The following is a 22914-nucleotide window of genomic DNA, read 5'->3' on the forward strand; positions in this document are numbered from 1 at the left end:
TTTTCTGTTGTGTTATGTGATTCTTTACTAAAATATTTATTCAATGAACCTCTTAAGCTTTGGGCTATCTCCTCTTCTTCTTTTTTTTTTTAATCTTTTTTGATATCTAGAGAGTTGTTTCATGATAATAAATAATTATGAACAATAAGCAATAAACAAAGAATAATAAAACCTGATATGGAGAATTTTTCTTTGATTCGAAATCCACTTATATAAGACCTAACACGAATATCCTGCAAAATTATTAAAAAACACAATAATTTAATTGTTTAGAAGTTGGGACCTTATTCATGCAATTAAAGACACAAGCACATTAATCTAACTAGTTAAATGACATGAAAACTTAGTTAATCTACTTATCATTTACTGGCTAAAAGAACCCATCTGAAGAGAATAAATAACTAGAAGCCAAGGTTTTTTAGAGTAAATCAATAAGAAAATTCTTGTATCTACACATACACACACAAAATCCACAAAATCCAATTGTTGGTATCTGCTTATTCTTTTTAATCAGGAGCCTACTAAGTGTGACCAACTACAAATACTAACTTTGGAATCTACTTGCATTCATCAAAGATTAACGTTAAAGGTAAAGGTAAACAACCCACTGACCAAGTTTTGTCAGCTAAGAAGAGTAGGAACAATAGGCTTTTGGAACGATGAAGACCCCAAAAAACACTGCAGCAAGCCAAATCAAAACAGTCAGATTTCGATCTGAGATTTAGGCGGTCAAAAGTAAAATCTAAATCTAAGCTCACTCAATCTGAGTTGACAAGACTCCAAATTGTGGTGTTACTGCCGCATCTTGCCATCACAAATAGAACTCCAGCCAATTGTAGAATATCAAGAAGCAATTTTTAGGGACATTGCGAATCTAAAGATAGCACGACCGGTCTACAATATTTTAATTTGTAACAAGAAATAAAAAGAAAAAGTCATCTGCTTATTATAATCAGAACAATTTTTATTAAACTTGAAAAAAGTAAAAAATTTAGGGAAATATAAGCACCAGAGAAAAAAGAAGTAGAAATCATCTGCATAATGAGAACAATTTCGATGCAAATTGAAAAGCAAAAGTTAAAATTTTGGTGAAATCCAAGTATACAAACCCTAATCGATTGCCTAATCAAACAACAAAACCCTAATTAACTAGGCGAAGAATCAAGATCTGGTCGCGGACCGCAGTTGACCTAAAAGAAAAAAACGATTACTAACCGGAGGACTGGAGGACAGGAGGTCAGAGGAGCAGCCGTTGAGGTTACCGACGCTGGCGATATCCTCTCAATGGTAAGATTAAGGCGGGGTTGGTGAGGATGGCAGCCGAGGAGGAGAATCGCCGCGAAGGTGAGAGTTGAGAGAGCTAGGGCTTATTCGCTTCGGAGTTCGGAGATGCTTCGATGATGGGCGAAACGCGAGGAATAAAAATTTTATTAATATATATATATATATATATATATATATATATATATATATATATATATATATGTTTCGGCCCTTAGTATTTTTGGGCCCTGGTTGCCCTGGCCCAAGGTCGGCTCCGCTCTTGACAATTGAACAGAGTTTCATGCTGATAACGTTTTATGAATATAGGATTGAAGATCAATATCACAAAAGAGATAGAAGAAATGGAGAGAAATGTGGGAGAGATTTTATTAAATCTTGTGTCTACTTGACTCTTACAGGAGCTCCCTATTTATAGGACTCAAGATAGATCGATACATCATGAATACTTACAATACATGAATGCCTTAGATACATGAATTGTTCAGATACATGAATGCTATAGATACATTGAAGATACATGGATACATCAATGAACTCAAAGATACTTTGAAATGCCAAGAGTCAATAAGAAGAGGAAAGTTCATGGACATTCATATTATTCATAACATACTCAATATTATATCTCACATTATAAAAATATTTAAAAAAAGTCATGCGTTGAAAATGATGTATGATATCTTTATTGGTATGATACTTTTGAGTATCCAAGAATAAATTTCAAATAAAAAATTTACTCAATCTTTTTCGATTGATTTTGGTCTACAAAAGTTGATCCGGCGGTAAGAATGGGGGGCCCACCCTCCGAAGGGTCCCAGCCTAAGGACGGATGGAGGGCTGGCCCAGCGGATAATGGTCCTAGCGGAGCTATAGATAACCCATCCATGGGCTTGGGTTTCTGACGCCAAGGCAGGAGGATCTAAGGGCCGAGCAGTAGTCCGCTCGGCTGGGACCTAAGGGCCGAGCGAGTGGTCCGCTCGGCCAAGATAAGAGCGAGGGGAGAAAAAGGTGGCCGAGCGGCCTATGCGCTCGGCTCGGGATATGGAATATCGGCAGAAGCATGTCTGATGATTAGGACGTACATAAGATCGCACGATGGAGGATCTTGCCGTCACATCATGGAAAGGTTGATACAGTAGCAGTATGGCCTCATGGACGCTTTTTCTGACGGGTCCATATCTGGGCATGGCCCTTCTGACAGACCCATGCCTGGGCATGGTCAAACGCAGGTGGCTGCTTTGATTGGCGCGCCCAGGCTTCTTCGAGGGGTCTATATAATGCCTCCGTTTCAGAGGTTGCTACATCTGTCAGTCTTGGGCTACAGCACTTGTCGACTCCCGCGACATTGAGCGGCAGTGGGCCGTGGGCAGTGGGCGCCCGGCGGTGCCGGATTAGCAACGGTGCAGTGCGGAGGTGACAACAGACAGCGACGCTGCATTCCTTCACGCGTGCAGATCGACGCGAAGCTTCGTGGCAGTTGGAGGTCGCAGCAACGACAATGGGCGGTGGGCGACAACAGAGGTGGCAGCAGCAGTGGGTGACGGAGGTGGAGATAAGGGCCGCCAAACTCATGGAGCAAAAACAAAAAGCATCCGCCGAGCGGGCGGAGCAGCAAGCAACATCTGCATCTCATGGCCGAGCGGAAGCACCTCCAACCACCGTTGCATTCCATCGGGCCTTGTTTCGCAACCCTGAAGCCATACCAGCCCGAAGAGATAGAGGATCTTCCTCAGATGAAATGCCAAGGCGGGATGACAGGAAGGGAAAAGCTCCCCGAGCGGACTCCTCCCCCGAGCGGATCAATCGTCAATTTTCGGAGGTTATCCTACGAGACCCTCTGCCCAAGCACTACGTGCCTCCGACGATCGGCAAATACAATGGAACAACGGACCCGGATGATCATCTGGGCAAGTTCGATAATACAGCCACGCTCCATCAGTACACAGATGGAGTAAAGTGTAGAGTTTTCCTTACCACCCTCTCGGGATCGGCTCAACGGTGGTTTCGAAGGTTGCCGGACGGATCCATCACGAGCTTCAAGGAATTCCGAACGGCCTTCCTCCACCACTTCGCCAGCAGTCGGCGTTACCAGAAGACAAGTGTCAGCTTGTTTGCCATCAAGCAAGAGCCGAGAGAATCGCTTCGAGCTTACATTCAGCGGTTCAACCAAGTGGCGATGGATATCCCAACGGCCACATCGGAGACAATGATGAATGCCTTCACGCAAGGCCTTGTGGACGGGGACTTCTTCCGATCGCTCATCCGAAAGCCGCCCCGAGATTATGATCACATGCTGCATCGGGCCAATGAATACATAAATGTGGAAGAAGCGCAAGCCGCTCGGAAAAAGGAAGCTCCAGCCGAACGGGCACCTATTCATGCCGAGCGGAAACAGCAAGCCGCTCAGCAGCCGCCTAGAGGACCGAGGGCCGAAGCAATCCGATCCCCACACACCAGATCTCACGTACAAGAGGTGGCTGCCACTCGGCCCAAGCCAAAGAAGAGGTGGACCCCTATGTTCTGCTCTTACCACCAGACGGATACGCATAACACGAGGGATTGCCGAAGCCCTCCCTTTGTGTCCAATCCTGTTCCCAGGAAAGCCGAGCGACGATCTCCTCCCACCGACAGGAGACTTAGGACTCATGAAGCTGACCGAACCCGCACCGAGAGGCGACATCAGCATACACCCGATCGGCACCGATCCCCGAGGCAGGAGAATCGCCGGGCGTCCAGAGAACGGTCACGACCGTCCGCTCGGGAGGAGGAAAATAGGAGCAATACTTCCAGGGGCGAGATCAACGTTATTGCTGGCGGGCCGACCGGAGGAGACTCCAATCGAGCCAGAAAGGCGGGCGTCCGGCAACTGCAGATCCACGCGGTCGGTTGCAGCCAGGAGCGGGCGAGTGGACCGGAAATCACTTTCGGACCCGAGGACTTAGAAGGAGTAGAAGTGCCCCACGACGACGCGCTGCTCATTAAAGCGGTAATAGCAAATTACACCATTCACCGCGTATTTGTTGACACAGGAAGTTCGGTCAACATCATATTCAAGAAGGCGTTCGATCAGTTACAAATTGATCGCGCCGAGCTGCTGCCCATGACAACCCCGCTCTACGGGTTTACGGGTAACGAAGTTCAGCCGGTCGGACAAATCCGGCTGGCCACCTCGCTGGGAGAAGAGCCGCTCAGGAGGACCAGGACAGTTAACTTCGTGGTGGTCGACTCTCCCTCATCCTACAACGTCATTTTGGGACGACCGGCGCTCGGCGAATTCCGAGCAGTTGTCTCAACCTTCCATCAGAAGATAAAGTTCCCCGTGGAGGACAAAGTAGGAGAAGTGCGGGGAGATCAGCTAGCAGCTCGGCGGTGCTATATAGAGATGATCCGAGCAGAGGCTTCTTCCGCTCGGAAGGCTCCCCGAATTGAGGTACATGCCATAACTGAGAAACCTCCTGCTTTAATTTATGATGAAAAGGAGGAAGTCCAGATCCATCCGACCCGATCGGAGGCCACGACTTTTATCGCCTCTGATCTGGCGGAAGAACAGAAGGAGAAGCTGATCCAATGCCTCCAACGAAATCATGATGTCTTCGTCTGGTCGACACATGAGTTACCTGGGATTTCGCCGAGCCTAGCGCAACATGAATTGCATGTCCGACCGGACGCTCGGCCAGTGAAGCAGAGAAAAAGGGACTTCAGCGCCGAGCAGAATGCCATTATCCGGACGGAAGTAGAAAAACTTCTGAAGGCCGGCCACATACGCGAGGTGCAGTTCCCGAGCTGGCTGGCCAACGTAGTCTTGGTCTCCAAGCCGGGCGGCAAGTGGAGGGTCTGCATCGACTTTCGAGATTTAAACAAGGCATGCCCCAAGGATTTTTATCCTCTGCCCCGGATAGATCAGTTGGTGGACTCCACAGCCGGCTGCGAACTAATTTGCATGCTTGATGCTTACCAAGGATATCATCAAGTACCGCTCGCCCGGGAAGACCAAGAAAAAGTAAGCTTCGTAACGGCTGACGGCACATATTGTTACAATGTGATGCCGTTCGGATTGAAGAATGCCGGAGCCACCTATCAACGCTTGATGAACAAGGTTTTCAGCAGAATCTGGAAGTTTATGTTGACGACATTCTTATCAAATCCGTCCGAGCGGCCGATCTTTTCAAGGATATGGAAGAAACCTTCCGAACACTGTGCAAATATGGAGTCAAGCTGAATCCACAGAAGTGCCTGTTCGGAGCTAAAGGAGGGCGTTTCTTGGGGTACATAGTGACCGAGCGGGGAATCGAAGCAAATCCCAGCAAGGTGAAAGCGCTGCAAGACATGCCGTCCCCTAGAAATACTAGAGAAGTGCAGAGGTTGACCGATCGGATAACTGCTTTATCCAGATTCATCTCCAGAACCGCCGACCGGAGCCTTCCATTCTTCAAGGTTCTGCGCAAGGCTGCTAAGTTCCAGTGGGATGAAGAATGTGACCGAGCATTTGAAGAGTTGAAGATATATCTTAATTCTCTGCCAGTGTTAGCCAAGCCGATCGGAGGTGAGTCACTTTATATGTATCTGTCGTCAACTGAGCATGCTGTGGGCTCAGCACTTGTGAGGGCGAACGGCGAAGAGCAGCCGGTGTATTTTCTAAGCCATATTTTAAAAGACGCTGAATCTCGTTACACCGGGCTCGAGAAGTTGGCTTTCGCTTTGGTTCTTGGCTCACACCATTATTGTCCGGACGAACAGTCCACTCGGAAGAGTCTTGTTGAATCCGGAAGCGTCTGGACGGCTTATCAAGTGGACGACAGAATTGAGTGAATTTGATATCCAATATCAGCCCCGCTCGGCGATTAAAGCCCAATCCTTGGCTGATTTTGTGACCGAAGTGCAGAGGCCAGAGCCGGAAGCTCTGTGGAGGATATATGTGGATGGGTCTTCCACTCGGCTTGGAAGTGGGATCGGAATATTACTACTCTCACCTCAGGAGGAAAAGATGCACCTATCCGTCCGGCTAGATTACAAAGCTACTAACAACGAAGCAGAGTATGAGGCCCTCATAGCCGGATTGCAGGCAGCACGGCATGTGGGAGCAGCTCGGGTGACACTCTATTCTGATTCACAGTTGGCCGCTCAGCAACTTTCCGGCACCTTTGAAATCAACTGTGTTCGGCTCAAACTCTACGCTGAGGCCTTTGAAAAACTCAAAGCTACTTTCCAAGAGGTGCTTATTCAGAAGATCCCCCGAACGGAGAACCAGGCAGCCGATGAGTTAGCCAAACTCGCGAGTTCAATAACGTCGATCGCCGTTCAGCAACCAATTGAAAAAACGCTACTGGTGGCGCATGTCGATCGGATGCAAGGCCTCACATTTCCAAGTGACTGGAGGACACCCATTATAGAATTCCTCCGTTCGGGCACCACACCATCCGATGAATATGCAGCCCGGCTCCTCAGAAGAAGAGCCGGTCGGTTCACACTCATCGGAGATCAGCTTTACAAGAAAGCTTTCTCGCGCCCTTTGCTGAGATGTGTAAGCTCGGAGGACTCAGCTTACATCCTCCAGGAAGTACATCAAGGATCATGCGGGGGTCATCCGGGCGGACGCTCATTGGCCAAGAAGATCCTCTTGGCCGGATACTTTTGGCCGACTTTACAAACAGATGTCGCTCAGACAGTATCTACATGCCGTTCATGCCAGAAGTATCACAACTTCTCCCACCGACCGGCAGAGGAGATGAAGGCATCAACCATCTCATGTCCGTTCGATCAATGGGGAATGGATATTGTGGGTCCATTTCCGATGGCGACCGGACAGAGGAAATTTTTACTAGTGGCGGTAGATTATTTCTCCAAGTGGGTGGAGGCCGAGCCGCTGGCGAAGATCACTGAACAGATGGTTAAAAAATTCATTTGGCAACACATCATTTGTCGGTTCGGCATCCCTCGCCGACTAGTGTCCGACAACGGGCGGCAGTTTACAGGGAAGATGTTAGAGGATTGGTGCAAAAGCTACGACATTGAGCAACATTTCACGTCCGTAGCCTATCCTCAGAGCAACGGTCAAGCTGAAGTCGCCAACCGGGAGATTCTTCGTATTCTGCGCGCTCGGCTCGACCATTTGGGAGGGAGTTGGCCGGATGAAGTGCCGAGCGTCTTGTGGGCTATCCGAACGACGCCAAAAGAAGGGACGGGAGTCACACCGTTCCATTTGGTATATGGCGGTGAGGCTGTCATACCGGTCGAAGTCGGCGTTGAGTCAGCCAGGATCCAGAGCTATGATGATGACAACACCGAACGAAGAAACATGGAGCTGGACTTGGTAGAAGAGGAGAGGGCAAAGGCGTCCGTTCGGCTGATGGCATACCGTCAGCGGATGAAGCAAAACTACAACCGGCGCGTAATTCCCAGATCGTTCCAAGTCGGCGATCTTGTCTGGAAGAAAGTCAAGCCGGTCGGCGACGTCGGCAAGCTTGAAGCGCCATGGGCAGGCCCTTTCAAAATCATCGAAAAGCTCCGCTCGATGAGGACGGACGGCAGCTAGATAGGCCGTGGAGCGCGAACCACCTCCAGCCTTACCGGGCGGGGTGAAAGGTGTATCACTGTAAATCACCCTGTGTATTCCATTTTTCGACTAAATACTTGAAATGCAGAGATGAAAAGTCAAAGGAGCGAATATAAGGCAGTATCATCGTAGCGCGAAGGCCCCCGAGCCGATCGGTCGGGAGGTTTATATGGTTAAGACTTGTAAGCAAATAACCCGTGCCGTTCGGCCGGAGGTAAATGGGTCGAGCCAAGCGCTCGAGAAACGAAGGCCCCGCGCCGTTCGGCCAGAGGTAAATGGGTCGAGCCAAGCGCTCGAGAATCGAAGGCCCCGTACCATTCGGACGGAGGTATATTATCCGAGCCAAAATACTCGACGAAGTAGATCCTGAGCCGTTCGGCCAGGAGGGCATTATCCAAGCTGGGTGAAAGGCAAAGAGCTACGCCGAACGGAAGTGTCAAAATTAGCCTTAACGGCCGTCTAGCCCAGACGTTAAACCGTAGAGCCGCGCCGACGAGCACCGTCGTTAAAGATCGAGAGACGAGCCGGCGTCTATAAATCCCCGAGCGGAAGATCGACGAGCACCGTCGTTAAACATCGAGAGCCGCGCCGACCGGCTATAAATATCCGCGCCGACGAGCACCGTCGTTAAAGATCGAGAGCCGCGCCGACCGGCTATAAATATCCGCGCCGTCTAGCCCAGACGTTAAACCGTAGAGCCGCGCCGACCGGCTATAAATATCCGCGTCGACGATATCCGCCGGCTATAAATATCCGCCGACGAGCACCGTCGTTAAAGATCGAGAGCGACGCCTTATAAATCCTCGGCGGAAGATCGACGAGCACCGTCGTTAAACATCGAGCCGACCGGCTATAAATATCCGACGAGCACCGTCGTTAAAGATCGAGCCGCCGGCTATAAATATCCGCGCCGTCTAGCCAGACGTTAAACCGTAGACCGGCTATAAATATCCGCCCGACGAGCACCGTCGTTAAAGATCGAGGGCCGAGTCGATAAATCCGAGCGGAAGATCGACGAGCACCGTCGTTAAACATCGAGAGCCGGGCCGACCGAATATCCGCCGCGAGCACCGTCGTTAAAGATCGAGCCGGCCCGGCGACTATAATATCGCGCCGTCTAGCCCAGACGTTAAGCCGTAGAGCCGCGCCGATCGATAAATATCACGCCGACGAGCACCGTCGTTAAAGATCGAGAGGCCGCGTCTATAAATCCCCGAGCGGAAGATCGGCGAGCACCGTCGTTAAACATCGAGAGCCGGGCCGACCGGCTACGCGCGACGAGCACCGTCGTTAAAGATCGAGAGCCCCACCGATCATGATTGTTCGCAAGTACCAGATTGATTGACCCGATCGGCCGTCGGTTTGCGAACACTTCTCATTCACTGAAGGCAATTATTATAGCCAAGCGCTAAACGATTCTGAGGAAATAAGTCAATTGGTTAACCCGATCGGCCGTTTAGTAGGAAGCTAGGGGAGTCCAACTGATGCTACGAATACGCAACAACACGCTAAAACGAGACAATGAAGGGCAAACAAAAAAATGCAAGCAAAGAAACATAAGGAGGCCGAACGGCACGTACAGAAATTTTTGCATCCGCTGAGCGGATGAAATACAGAAAGCACTTGAAACAACTCGCCTCACTCTGGGTCTTCAAAATTAAAGAAGGCGTCCGGGATATCATCAATCATGGCCGCCAGGTCGGAGGCTGGAATGTGCATTTCCTCGGGAAGGTGGCCACCCTTCTTCAAGTACGCCATGGTGACCTTGACCGCCTCGAGGAAAGTTGAGGAGACGTTGCCACCGAATTTTGCGCCGAACCGCTTCGAGCGGAGGTATTCTTGGCGCGCTGCAGCTAGGCGACTCGGCTCTCCCTCTTTATATCTTCTGAGGGCCGCTCGGGAAGCGGTTAAGGTGTCTTGTACAGCCTTCAAGTCCACCTCGGCCTTTGTGCGCTCTGCCGAACGGATCTCCCGCTCGGCATTCAGCTCGGCCTCTAGTTTCTTAGATTGCTGATCTAGGGCCCGGACTTCGACTTTCATTTTATCCAGATCAGCAATCGCTCGCCTCTTTCGGCCACTGGCGCGCTTCACGTCCCCGTCCCGTTTCTTCACCAAGTCTTCGAGTCGGGCCACCTCCGCAGCCAGATCGGCAGCCTTCTGCTGTTCGGCCTCGAGGGTTTGTTTCCCCCGCTCGGCCGACGGACCCCCCGACAATTGAAGTTTTTCCAGGAGACCCTCCAGCTCGGCTAGCCGACGGCTAGTGGCGATTTGCTCAGCCCAGCGCTGTAAAGGAAATAACGAAATCAGGAATCAAATAGTGGCATGGAACAGGAAGAAAAATGAATACCTGAGTGGCCTGTTGCATGTTGTTGTCGCCGAGCTGCTTGGGCGTCATGAGGGCCGCTTGAATCTGCGCGTCCTCAAAAAGCTTGGCAAGCGGACCCGTCAAGGTTATTTCGTGAACGGGACTTGAGGGCCGATTGGCGGACAGTAAATATTCCTCCGATGGAAATCGGAGGGTGGTCTTGATGGTTGGGTGGCCGGTCGGCGCTTCTTCAGTTGCAGTCGCCTGGCCAGAGGACTCCCCTATGGTGGAAGTTTCGCCCAACCGATGTAAGCGGCGACGAGTCCGGGGAGGAGAGTCGGCGGGCTGCGCGGGAGGCGATGACACAGGAGTCCCGATCTGCGACGGCGTGCGATCGGACGAAGTAACGCCGATCGGCTCGTGTGGTTCCCCCTTTTGGGGTGGCGGAGGACCGGGGTCTCTTCGACGTTTTCGCCGAAGTTCCAGCGGTGGATCCCCGGCCTGGGGGACTCCTAGCTCTGCTGGAGCAGAGGAAACAGGATCCGCCTCAACCTCCGTTGAAGCGGCTGAGGTGACTTCTGTTTCAGGGGCCGACTGCGTCCCCCCCTCTCCTGTAGCTGCCGGGCGGCTGGGGATAAGACCCCGCTCGGCGAGTTCTCTTTTAGTCGCCGCTTCGATTTCCACGGACTTCAACTTCAGATGATCGGTGGCCTTGGAGCGCCACATGACTTCAGCTGCAGTAAAAGAAATTAAAATCAATTAAACAAAAAAGACTAAGAGTAAAGAATCCTTACTCATGCGGATGGGGAGGTTTGCCCGAACGGGAGACAATCCGAAAATATATAACACCCCCTTGAGAAGCAACTGGTCGATCTTGTATCGCTGACCGGATAACCAGTTCGCCGCATGAAGATAGGATGGGTTGCTTCTGAACTTGCCGAGCTCCGGCTGAGTCGGCACAGCGGTCTGCCATTTGGTGCGGAAGGCTGGCCGCTCGGGAAGTCGGATGTAGAAGAAAAACTCCTTCCAGTGTTTGTTGGAGGTCGGCATATTATCAAAAAATCTAAAGCCTATTCTACTTTGGAAGATAAAGGTGCCCGGCTCAGATTGTTTAGGGTAGAAAAAGAAGTGGAATATTTTGGGGTCAAGGGGGATACTGTGCAGCTTAAAGAGGACGACTACCCCGCTCAGCAGCCTAAAGGAATTCGGCACAAGTTGGCCGAGCGGGATGCGAAAATAATTACAAACCTCCAAAATAAAGGGATGGGTAGGAAACCTAAGGCCGCCCTGGAATTGGTCCAGAAAGAAATAAATGGTGCCGATCGGCGGGTCATGGGGCCGGTCAGACGGGTCGGCTACAACTATTTCATAGTCATCGGGAATCCCATACGTCCGAACAAGGCGCCAAGCGCCCTCCTCATCAAATCGGCTCTCCATAGTCAGGTACCAAGGGCCCTGAACTCCAGCAGCGGGTTCAGAGGAGCTTGCCATCTCGAAGGAGCAAAAAGACAGCGAGAAATCGAAGGAATGGGAGCAAAGAAGGTAGAACAAGTTGGGAGGGCTTTGTAAGGGGAGGGGAGAAGCTTACTGAGGGAAGGTAGACAGAAAGGATCACCAAAGAGCCGAAGACCACCGAGAGGCGAAAGCTGGGACGGCCGGAATGATGCAGCAGCAGCGGACACCTTCGACTGAGAATACGGCGAAGACGAGGGCTTTATACGAACGAGGCTGGTCGGCCTCGTCCGTTGGATGCAGGTCACGGAAGACGAAGTCATCATCTAGCCGTCCGTTTCGAAATAACCAGCGTCCCATCGTACGGATCATCACCGCCACGCAAGAGGAGCCACGTGGCGCTCTGTCGCCAGGCACAATTAATGCGCCCATACCGCGCATGCTTCGACTTAATGAAAAGGATTTGCGTGATTTTCGAGAAGATCTAGACAAGCAAACATCCATGTTGAGCGACAAGACAACCGGAATGAAGAGCCGAACGGCTGAATTTGGAGGAAGGGTCGAACGGCCCCACTGACACTATAAGCGACGGAAAGGCGACGACCGCCCGCTCGGACACATAGTCCAGTCAGTCGGACTCACTGCCTCCTTCGACTAGACTTGAAGGGAAGGCAAGTGATACGGCGGTAAGAATGGGGGGCCCACCCTCCGAAGGGTCCCAGCCTAAGGACGGATGGAGGGCTGGCCCAGCGGATAATGGTCCGAGCGGAGCTATAGATAACCCATCCATGGGCTTGGGTTTCTAACGCCAAGGCAGGAGGATCTAAGGGCCGAGCAGTAGTCCGCTCGGCTGGGACCTAAGGGCCGAGCGGGTGGTCCGCTCGGCCAAGATAAGAGCGAGGGGAGAAAAAGGTGGCCGAGCGGCCTATGCGCTCGGCTCGGGATATGGAATATCGGCAGAAGCATGTCTGATGATTAGGACGTACATAAGATCGCACGATGGAGGATCTTGCCGTCACATCATGGAAAGGTTGATACAGTAGCAGTATGGCCTCATGGACGCCTTTTCTGACGGGTCCATATCTGGGCATGGCCCTTCTGACAGACCCATGCCTGGGCATGGTCAAACGCAGGTGGCTGCTTTGATTGGCGCGCCCAGGCTTCTTCGAGGGGTCTATATAAGGCCTCCATTTCTTCACCGGAGGTATGCTCATCTTCATCTTGAGGCTACCTTCTTGTCATTCCTCGCCTGACTTGAGCGTCGGAGGACCGTCGCCGGGACGCCCCTCCCGGCTCGGTTTTGTTGCAGGTTCGCCGGAGTACTCGAAGATCCAGCAGAGAGCGCCACGTGCCCAGCGTCCGCTGACTCTTGGTTCGGACAGGATCAAAAGTAATATAGTTATAAATATCTTTTTCCTGGGGAATCTACTTCTAATTAAAAAAATGCTCTAAACTAATAATTAAAAAAACCAAAATGAAGAAAAGAACAAATCTTCCAGCTACTTAAAATTAATTATGAAAAAGGTAAACAGAACAGAAAATAAAACTCTCAATCTAGGTGACAAAAAGTGAATACGTTTGCCCTTAGCGTCTTCATCAATTCGTCCCAAGACTAATACAGAGGAGATAAATCACGGATAACTGTTAATCTTTGAAATAGTGACTAGCATATAAAGGAAATATTTACCTCGATTTTATTAAAATTCGAACTCTAGATTTTATGATGACAACAAAACTCTCAATCAAGAAGCATCAGAGTGTGAGAGATTATATTAGATCAGTTACACCATTATATAATATATATTTTTAAAATTATGATCCTCAAGAAAATGAACCTAAGTGGGATATATTTTCTTTTGTACCTCCTACTGGGCACGACCTGAAAACAACTCCGAAGAAGCAAGATTTGTATAAAAATTTATTTATTAATTAACACAAAAGCATATGCTAAGTAAGAAATAAGGGATTATTTAAATTTAATAAAGAAAAAAATACGTGTGGCAATACCTACGCACAGAAATGAAACAAATTAATGCTATTTTTATATTAGAAAATTATAATATATATTTTATAAATATTAAATTTGTCAAAAAAGATTCCTAATCACAATCACAATTTCACATACAATCTTTAATCACAAAAAAAATTTATTTTCACTCTCTATATACAAAGTATTATCTGTTTCAACTCCCTCATACAAATATTATTACCTAAATTACTCCTCAGATTTTTTTAAATACAAAAAGTAGTATAATTCCGGTTAAATTAACACTTTACACTAGAATCCAATACTTTATACTAGAATCGACTATATTTTCTATCAAAATTAACCCTCATATTTTTTCGATACAAATAATCTAAAATGAATATAATTCCTATTAAATTTAGCACATTAAACTAGAATTGAGTATATTTTCTATTAAATTAAGTATGATTTTTTTCCTCCATAATATAATTCTTCATAAATTAAGCATCATTTACCATTTAAAGAAATTTAATATGTTTTTTCAATTAAATATCATTTAAAGAAAATTTAATATATTTTTCATTCAATTGAGGTGAAAAAAGAATTATATACTGAATTAAAAGAAATTATATTGATTTTTAAATTTTTATATCTAAAAATATCATAAATAATTAGATAAATATATTTGACTAGAAAGTACGAATAAATATTTTTACGATGAAAATTACATACAAAAATTTATTTACCAATAGATTGCATGCAAATTTTCCGTTAAAAAAATTTCTGAATTCAACTTCTGCACCTTTATGGAAATAAAGGATGAAGTTGGGTGTGTGTCTTCCCCATTCCAAATAAAAAACAATATTTTAATATCATGAAATTAAATGTCTTGTCTTGTCCAAATACAAGTTAATAATTTCAAAATTTTTATTTATTTTCCTTTTTTAGTAAACTCATAATTCCACAGCCAATGCGTAAGAGAAACTCACGTGATGTAAAGACGCCATCACGTGATCGGCCCAACGGGCCGAATCCACGTGGCGAGAGCACGGCTGACACTGGTTCAAAAAAAGGCGTTTATTCCTTGGGCTACCACATGGGGTCGCCGCCACCGCCCTCTTTGCTTCATCTCGCTTCCTTCTCTTACGATCACCCCTAAACACACCTACCTTCTCATTAATTGGTTCCTCGATGGCGGGTCGCGTATTGTGTAGGTCGTCGACGAGATGGTGAGAAGGGGGGTTGTGATGAAGTTGTCCCAAATCTTTTCACTTTTTGGTTCGACTTTTTAAGCAGAGCGAAAGGGAGGCGGTAAGCTTACACCCCTGCGCCGAGCAACGTACGCTATATTTGCTCCCGCTTTGGTCCCGTCACCTCCGGTCGTCGTAATCTACCACGCCGTCGTCGTGATGGGGTGCGCGCATTCGCGAGTGGACAACGAGGAGGCGGTGACGCGGTGCAAGGAGCGGCGGCAGTGGATAAAGTCGGCGGTGGCGGCGCGGAACGCGTTCGCCGCCGCGCATTCTGCCTACGCCGTCGCGCTTAAGAACACCGGCGCCGCCCTTAGCGAGTTTGGACAGGGCGAGACCCACGATCTGGGCGCCTCCTGCTCCGCCGCTGCCGGAGTCGTCGCTGGGAGTTTGGTCTCTGGCTCTGAAGTCGTGGCCCAGGCTATTCAGCCGCCCATCGACACACTCCCGCCTCCCCCGCCTCCGCTGCCGGAGTTCTCCCCGTCCCCGCTCCAGCGTTCCATTAGCATGCCTGACCTCCCCAAGAAGTTTGCTTCCAAAGCCCAGCGGGATGCTTCTATTCGCGAGGACGATGACGAGGGCGAAGACGACGCGGAGGAAGAGGAAGAGGAGGAGGATGAGGAAGATGATGTAGATAATGGCCTCGAACATCGACGACGTCCTGCTGGAATCGCAGCGAGCTCACCATCACCTTCCCCATCCCCGGTTCCCCCGCCACCTCCCCCTCAACACAGCCCTCCTCCTCCCCCGCCGCCAATGCCACAATCGAAGCACTCTTGGGATTATTTCTTCTTCGCGGACGAGAACATGCAGGGGTCGTCGGTGACCCAAGCCGAGGAGGTCCGACCTGAAAGGAATGATGCTTCGGTTCCGGCTAATCACCACACGGTTGGTGGTAACGATGATCAGGTGACGCCTAAAAAACTGGTTTTGGAGATGCCACTGCCATCTAAGGTTCCAAGGAAGCTGAAGCAGGGAAACAATGTACACCACCAACACGCAGTGTCAGCGCCACCACTGGATGCTAAGAAAGGGAAAATCGTGCCTGCGACGCGCCCCAGCGTTAGTCTTCTGAAGGTGCTTACAGATCTTGATGACCTTTTTCTTAAAGCCTCAGAGAATACATATGAAGTTTCCAAGATGCTTGAGGCCACTAGAATGCATTACCACTCTAATTTTGCGGATGCTAGAGGTATTTTGATTCATAATTTTCTAATTTTCTTTTTTCAAACATGCATCTATCAGCATGTGATTTTTACCACTTTGGGATTACTAAAGATGTAATCTTTCAGTGTAATCCATTTCCAGAGTCTGATTCTGTTCGTCAATAGCTTGTATCCCATTGCCTAAAGTCATATGAGTATGTATATATAGTTTTAATAAATTTGACTCCCCATCCTTCTATATTTGCCCCAAGCAAGCATAGGAAAGATAAATTTAAAATAGTTTTCTTTCTTTCCAAGTAAGCAATATAATGGAGTTATTGAACATCTTCCATCGTTACTATGTTTCAAGCTCATTATGTCTGCTATCCATTATCTTTTCTGTATTCTCATGTAGATTTTAAGTGGTCATGAGAAAATCTAGTGTAATGTTAGTCAATTGTGCTTTAAATCTCGCTTATGATTTGTCATATGGGTGGGTTATTCTGCTAGTTGAATTAACCTTGTCTTCGTACCTACTTGAAAATCCAAGTAATTTCTTGATTCACTCTCATGATTTGTTTTCCTTTCTGGAAATCATTGCTAATGTTTCTTATTACTGCTGAACTTCTGCAGGTCACATAGATCATTCTGCTAGAGTCATGCGTGTTATTACTTGGAATAGGTCATTTAAAGGTATTCCTGATCCGGATGGTGGTAATGATGATTTTGATAATGACGAGTGGGAAACTCATGCAACTGTGTTGGATAAGATTCTAGCATGGGAAAGGAAGTTATACGATGAAGTTAAGGTAAATCTCACAGTTGTTAAAAAATTTCATTGTTGAAAACATGAATTTGTTTGCTTTCAAGTTCCTTTTTCTTTATTAAAAAAAACTTGCGATGGCTATTTGAGGTAGCAAGTTTTATAAGCATTTTGTAGCCACATGATGTGATTTTCAAATGATAGTTCGAGATGAATACTTGGATCATTTGTAAGCTTTTTATGTGGAATAGAGAATAAGCACCTAACCATCATTTTTTCAGGGGATTGAAGGTGGAACCTTTAACTGTAGTTGATATTTTCTTCTAACCTTCTTTACAATGATTCTGCATGATAAAAAGGGGTTTGCAGATTATGATCAAATTGCAACACATTTTGGAGTTTCAAGAAATTGTTGATTAACATAAAATTCATTATGTACTTGCTTATGCTTGTTGACCATTGTATTTGCATCAAGTTGGGCCTTGATACAAGGACAAAATTATCATGTGCAGTAAGTATGCAGATGGCAGTTTTTTGGCAACAATACATTACTACACAGCATATGATTTGAATTCCCTAATTCACAACCAATTGAAATTTTTATATTGTATGGTAGAAATCTTATCTAAGCTCTAAGCTTCAATAACAACACACTGCAAAGTAATTGAGAAATTCATATGCTTAGAAGACGATGAAACCTATATTTGAAGATGCCAATTTTGGTTGCAAATTTGTAATATTAATGGCTAATAAATGTTTTCAGTGAACTGTAGCTGTATAAAACTCAGTTGTAATTAAATTATCCAAACAATATCAAGAATTATAAACTTGCCCAATGTGGTAGTTGTTTTTTTGCACCAGAATACTAAATAGCTTAAATGCCTTCTTTCATCTTTGATTTTGTTCGATATCTTGATCATGCTTTAGAGCTGTTAATTATTCACTTTTAATAGTGTCCTTGTGTGATGTTTTTATCGTTTTTTAATGAATTTTTATCCTCATTCTACCAAAACATTTGTCACTTCATCATAACTTACTGATCACTAATGTGGTTTAATTTGGAGTTTCTCCTTTTCAATTTTTAGTAAATTATGCACCTATTCGTGCTGGTTTTTGGTTCACTTCCACTTGGATGTAAATCATGATATCACGACCTAGGCACAGATAAGATGAGATAACTAGAGTTGTCCCATTAATTTAGTAGGCCACCAAACATTGCACTAAAATGCTTATGCAACCCATTCATTACCACAATACTCCTGGTGAGACCAAATTAAGATGTAACACATCAACCTTTGTCAGGAATACTCTTCACCTCTTAATAGATTTGCCTAGTTATCATTGGACAATGAATCTCACATCTGATTATTATCAAAACCTTCAACCTAAAACTGTTTATTTATTTTATATATGAAAAATTCAAAATAGAGTTTGTGTTAATCTTCCATGATTGTCTTCTTTGATCTCAGATCGTTCATTCTGATGTGTTTTTTTTCAAACCTTTACCTAACTGTGACCCCTAATGGAGTGAAGGCAGGTGAGCTTATGAAAATCGAGTATCAGAGGAAGGTTGGTTTGTTAAATAGGCAAAAGAAACGTGGTGCCAGCATTGAAGCACTAGAAAGAACTAAAGCAGCTGTAAGCCATTTACACACAAGATACATAGTTGATATGCAGTCAATGGATTCAACTGTGTCAGAAATCCAGCGTTTGCGTGATAAACAGCTTTATCCAAAACTAGTGGAACTTGTTGAAGGGTAAGTGCTCAAGGCTGTGGCCTAATTCATTATATTTATTGAACATAGCATGACAGTTAACCATCACTTTTTCATTTGTTTCTTGGTTTGTATTTGTCCACTATTGTCTAGAAACAATAACCTCTTTCTTTGTCATGCTATATGATTGTCTCTTATGCAAATGTTACTGATGCCTGCCACAAAGCCTCATGTGAGAATTAAGTTAGAATCTAACCTTGTGCATAAAAATAAACTCAAGAACGTGAATCTTTATCATATGGAAGCTTCTGCTATCACATTAGTAGATAAATGAGCCTGAACAGAGTTCACTGATGAGATGAGATTTGTGGAGCCAATAGTTTGGATTTGTGCTTTATTTTTTATTGCATGTAACAGACTGTTTTTTATCATACTATTTGAATGTAGTTCCTGTTACTGAGAAGGAAAATCAGACATTTTTTTTCCTATTCAGTATTTCTACCTCCACAGGGTGTTCCTTAACATTGAAATAAACACCGCTCAACTATATTACTCAGTCTCTCAGATATGAGGGTTCAACATAGGTATGGATCATGGGGACACAGGTACACGACAGATTAGGATCCTAATTTTGGTCACATGGGTCTGTGAACATGGCATGTTAGTATATCAAGGCTCAAGATTTAATATGCTAGGTTACTTACTAGTTGAGGCAGAGCAGTGGCGAACACCTTTTCCTCTCCGGTAGCATGCTTTTTTCCTTTTAGAGATTGGAGGTACCATTTCTTGTATAGACACAACAATGGGGGCCGAATGCCTTGGTCTTCCTAACAACATTTAGCATGTCAAGACTCAAGATTAATATGTTGGGTTACTAATTGGACACAACAACAAACACCTTTTCTTCATCAATGCGACATATCTTCTTCCTTTTAGAGATCAGAAGCACCATTTCTTCCTTGTCTAGACACAACAACAGAAGACCAAATGTGTCTTGGCCTTCTGAAACCCTACTATTTCTTAACACTAGTCTTCTTTTTATTCTACTGAAAGTACTCGGGTCTTCCTCAACCCTACTCTTCGTTCATCATTTGAGACATCGTGCAAGATATAAGTCTTATCCACTTCTTCCTCTTTTCTTTCCCCTCAACTTCTTTTTTTTCCCGTACATCACTTATCTCTATTTTCTTGCCCTCTTTCTCCTTCATTCTTCCTCTCCCCTCTTCATCTAATGAAACAAAGGAATCTACCTTGTTGGACACTTTTTTATACTTAAGCCTTTTTGTTGTCTGATTTTTTAACATGGGTACAAGTTTCACAACCATTCAAAGCTTAAAACAAAAATATTAGAACTACCACCAAACAAAGGGTGAAGTCTTGCAAAATTTAAGGTAAGGTTGCTTACAATAGACCCAATGGTCCAACCCTTCTCTAGGATTCCGCACCGGCAAGAGCTTCATCTACCGGGTTGTCCTTTTTCTTTTTACATGAGATTGAAAGAGATGAGGAAGAGAAGGAAGGATTTTCTTTCTTCTTTCTTCTTTTTTGGAAAATTAGTAAAAACATATCTTTTGATTAAAATTGTTAGTTCTAGTTGTCTTTAGTTGGATGCCATCAAATTAATTTGATGTATGATACTGATTAAAGAACTTGTGTAACTTTATTTATGTGTGTGATTGCAATAGAAGTCTGAACTTAATTGCAATATAGGGCATAACTTTGAATTAAATACTATTTTTATCGTTTTTTCTGATGAATTAGCAGTTGTCTTTCTGCAACCTTACGTAATTTGAACAATTTTATTTTATTTTTTGCTGTTGTTGAGAAACTAGCAGCTGTCTTGGCAAACCTGGATGCATAAATACTACTATTTGACTCAGGATAGGAAGTTCATTGTTTTTCCTGGATAATGCTCATTACAGATTTCTATATAGAATTGAAAATATTGATGTGGGCTAGTAAGTCCAATGATACAATTGTTCACATTTGGAGAATAGTTAATCCCGTATTTATAGGCTTGAAAACAACGGTCCTAGAACTAAAAAGGAGATAAATTAATGTTAGGGCCATCCATTATATCTCTAATTTCTGATCAACTTCTGAGTGCAGCTATATTGCAAATCTTTGCTCCCAATATACCTGAAAACAAAATATAACTAGATGATATAGTAATTATGACACATTGGTAGCTGATCTGGTGAAGAGTTTGGGGTCAATATCTGTCACCACTTGTGCAGTTATCTTTTCTCATAAAATGCTCTTAAGGTTAAAGAAATGGTGAATATATTTAGATTTTTACTTCAGAATTAGATCGTCAACTAATTCTTTAAACTGAGAAAAGCAATATTAGATTATAGAAAACACATCTTCATGTCTATCAACTTCATAATGTAGGTCTAATACAATGATTGGTATTCCTGTTCATAGTGATGAATTAAGGAAACAATGTGGTTGTGATTCCTCGTTGGAGCTTCGAGGAAGGGTGGTATGGTATTGGATCCTGAGTGGTTCATGGGAGTGTTAGTAGGTTATTTCTCTTACAATAGAATAAAGCCATTGTTGTCATTTGGAACCTTACCAATTATACCAAACTTTAAATGCCTTTCGATGGCTTGACATACAAGTTCTTGACAAATGTCTAAGCCGCTAAAGCCAGAAAGAATTGTCAATAATCTTATAATTGATCCAAAGTTTGGTTATATTGCAGATGAATGAAAGTGAGGAAACAAAACAAGATAATCAAAAGAAGTCTAGTGAACCAGAATTACAGTGTACATAACTTCATAGTTGACGATCCATATCATGTCTGGATGTGATGCCTTTGCAATGTTAAATGTTTATTTCTATTAACTCATATTCTTCACTATCAGGATGGCACAAATGTGGCAGGCTATGCACGCTCATCACATTGCCCAGCTGAAGATAGTTGAGGATCTTAAAATCGTCGACCTTCCATGTGTGATGAAGGAGACGACTGAACATCATTTCAAACACACTTTGCAATTGCATGATATCGCAGAAGAGTGGCATTTGCAGTTTGGCAAACTTGTTAGCCATCAGAAAGAGTACATTGATGCTCTTAATAGTTGGTTGAAGTTAAACCTTATCCCAATCGAGAGCAGCTTGAAAGAGAAAGTATCTTCTCCGCAAAGACCAACTCATGCTCCAATCCAAGCTCTTCTTCACACATGGCACGAGCATCTTGAAAAACTGCCAGACGAGTTGGCAAAGAATGCCATCCACAGCTTCTCAGTAGTCATAAAGACAATTTTGACTCTCCAACAGGAGGAGCTAAAGCAGAAAGACAAATGCAATGAAATCCACAAGGAGTATGTACGAAAGAGTCGGGCATTTGAGGATTGGGCCCAAAGGTATTCACAGAAGAGGATGGCATCCACAGTGGGTGAGACAGAAAGTGGAGAGGTAGCAAATCCAAAGGACCTTGTGGAGGAAAAGAAGTTAGTTGTGGAATCAGCTAAAAGTAGGTTTGATGATGAAATGGAGTCCCACAAAAGACTGTGTAAGCAGGTGAGAGAGAAATCCGTTACGAGTCTGAAGACACATTTGCCTGAGCTTTTCCGCGCTATGTCAGACTTCGCGGATGCTTGTTCGAGGATGTATGCTAGTTTGAAGATGATCACAGAGCACCAGGAGCAGCAGATAAGAAGCTAGGCCAAAGTTTGTAGAGCTGAATACTCTACCTTGTATTTAAGGTTTCCTATGCTAAACTTTATAATTTGAGTGTTAATTTGCATGGGGGTATATTCTGTTATGTTAGTTCTTAGGCTGCATGATACTTGTTACAACTATGGGAACCTCTACAACTCTAATAATGAACTTTTCTTTTTAAACATTTAGCGACGTAATTTTTGAGAAGACACCACCACACTCTTTTAAGTGTTTATAGGATGATTGCTTTTCATTTTATAACTTATAAAGTTTTTTCTCTATTTTTTAAGCGGCTCTTTATTGAAAAGATAATTATTTGTCAATTCAGCTTTCTTCCACCTGATTTGTGGCAATTCAAAATTTAACAATAGTCAGTAGATAAGTTATTTTTTTAGCAACATCATGTTAATGAGCAGAGTCAAAAATTGTTTTTAAGTTTAAGCGATACTTTATTGAAAAAATAATTACTTGTCAATCCAACTTTCTTCCACCTGATTTGTGGCAATTCAAAATTTAACAATAGTCAGTAGATTAGTTATTTTTTTAGCAACATCATGTTAATGAGCAGAGTCAAAAATTGTTTTTAAGTGTTTATAAGATGATTGTTTTTCATTTTATAACTTATAAAGTTTCTTCTCTATTTTTTAAGCGACACTTTATTGAAAAGATAAATACTTGTCAATCCAGCTTTCTTCCACCTGATTTGTGGCAATTCAAAAACTTAACAGTAGTCAGTAGATACAAGTTATTTTTTTAGCAACATCATGTTAATGAGCGGAGTCAGAAATTGTTTTTAAGTGTTTATAAGATGATTG

At 44.7% G+C, this 22914-nt stretch overlaps 1 protein-coding gene across 1 annotated transcript; it reads left to right on the forward strand.

Annotated features, from left to right (window-relative positions):
- The first annotated feature begins 14884 nt into the window (after positions 1-14884).
- Positions 14885-22281, forward strand: LOC122009124 (protein ALTERED PHOSPHATE STARVATION RESPONSE 1-like). Its single transcript, XM_042565142.1, has 4 exons — positions 14885-15999; positions 16586-16761; positions 18249-18472; positions 21301-22281. Exons 1-4 carry the CDS (start codon positions 14967-14969, stop codon positions 22100-22102), a joined length of 2235 nt encoding a protein of 744 aa, XP_042421076.1. The 5' UTR covers positions 14885-14966; the 3' UTR covers positions 22103-22281.
- Positions 22282-22914: the final 633 nt, after the last annotated feature.

The sequence above is a fragment of the Zingiber officinale genome, chromosome 8A, assembly GCF_018446385.1.
Source record: "Zingiber officinale cultivar Zhangliang chromosome 8A, Zo_v1.1, whole genome shotgun sequence".
NCBI lineage: Eukaryota > Viridiplantae > Streptophyta > Magnoliopsida > Zingiberales > Zingiberaceae > Zingiber > Zingiber officinale.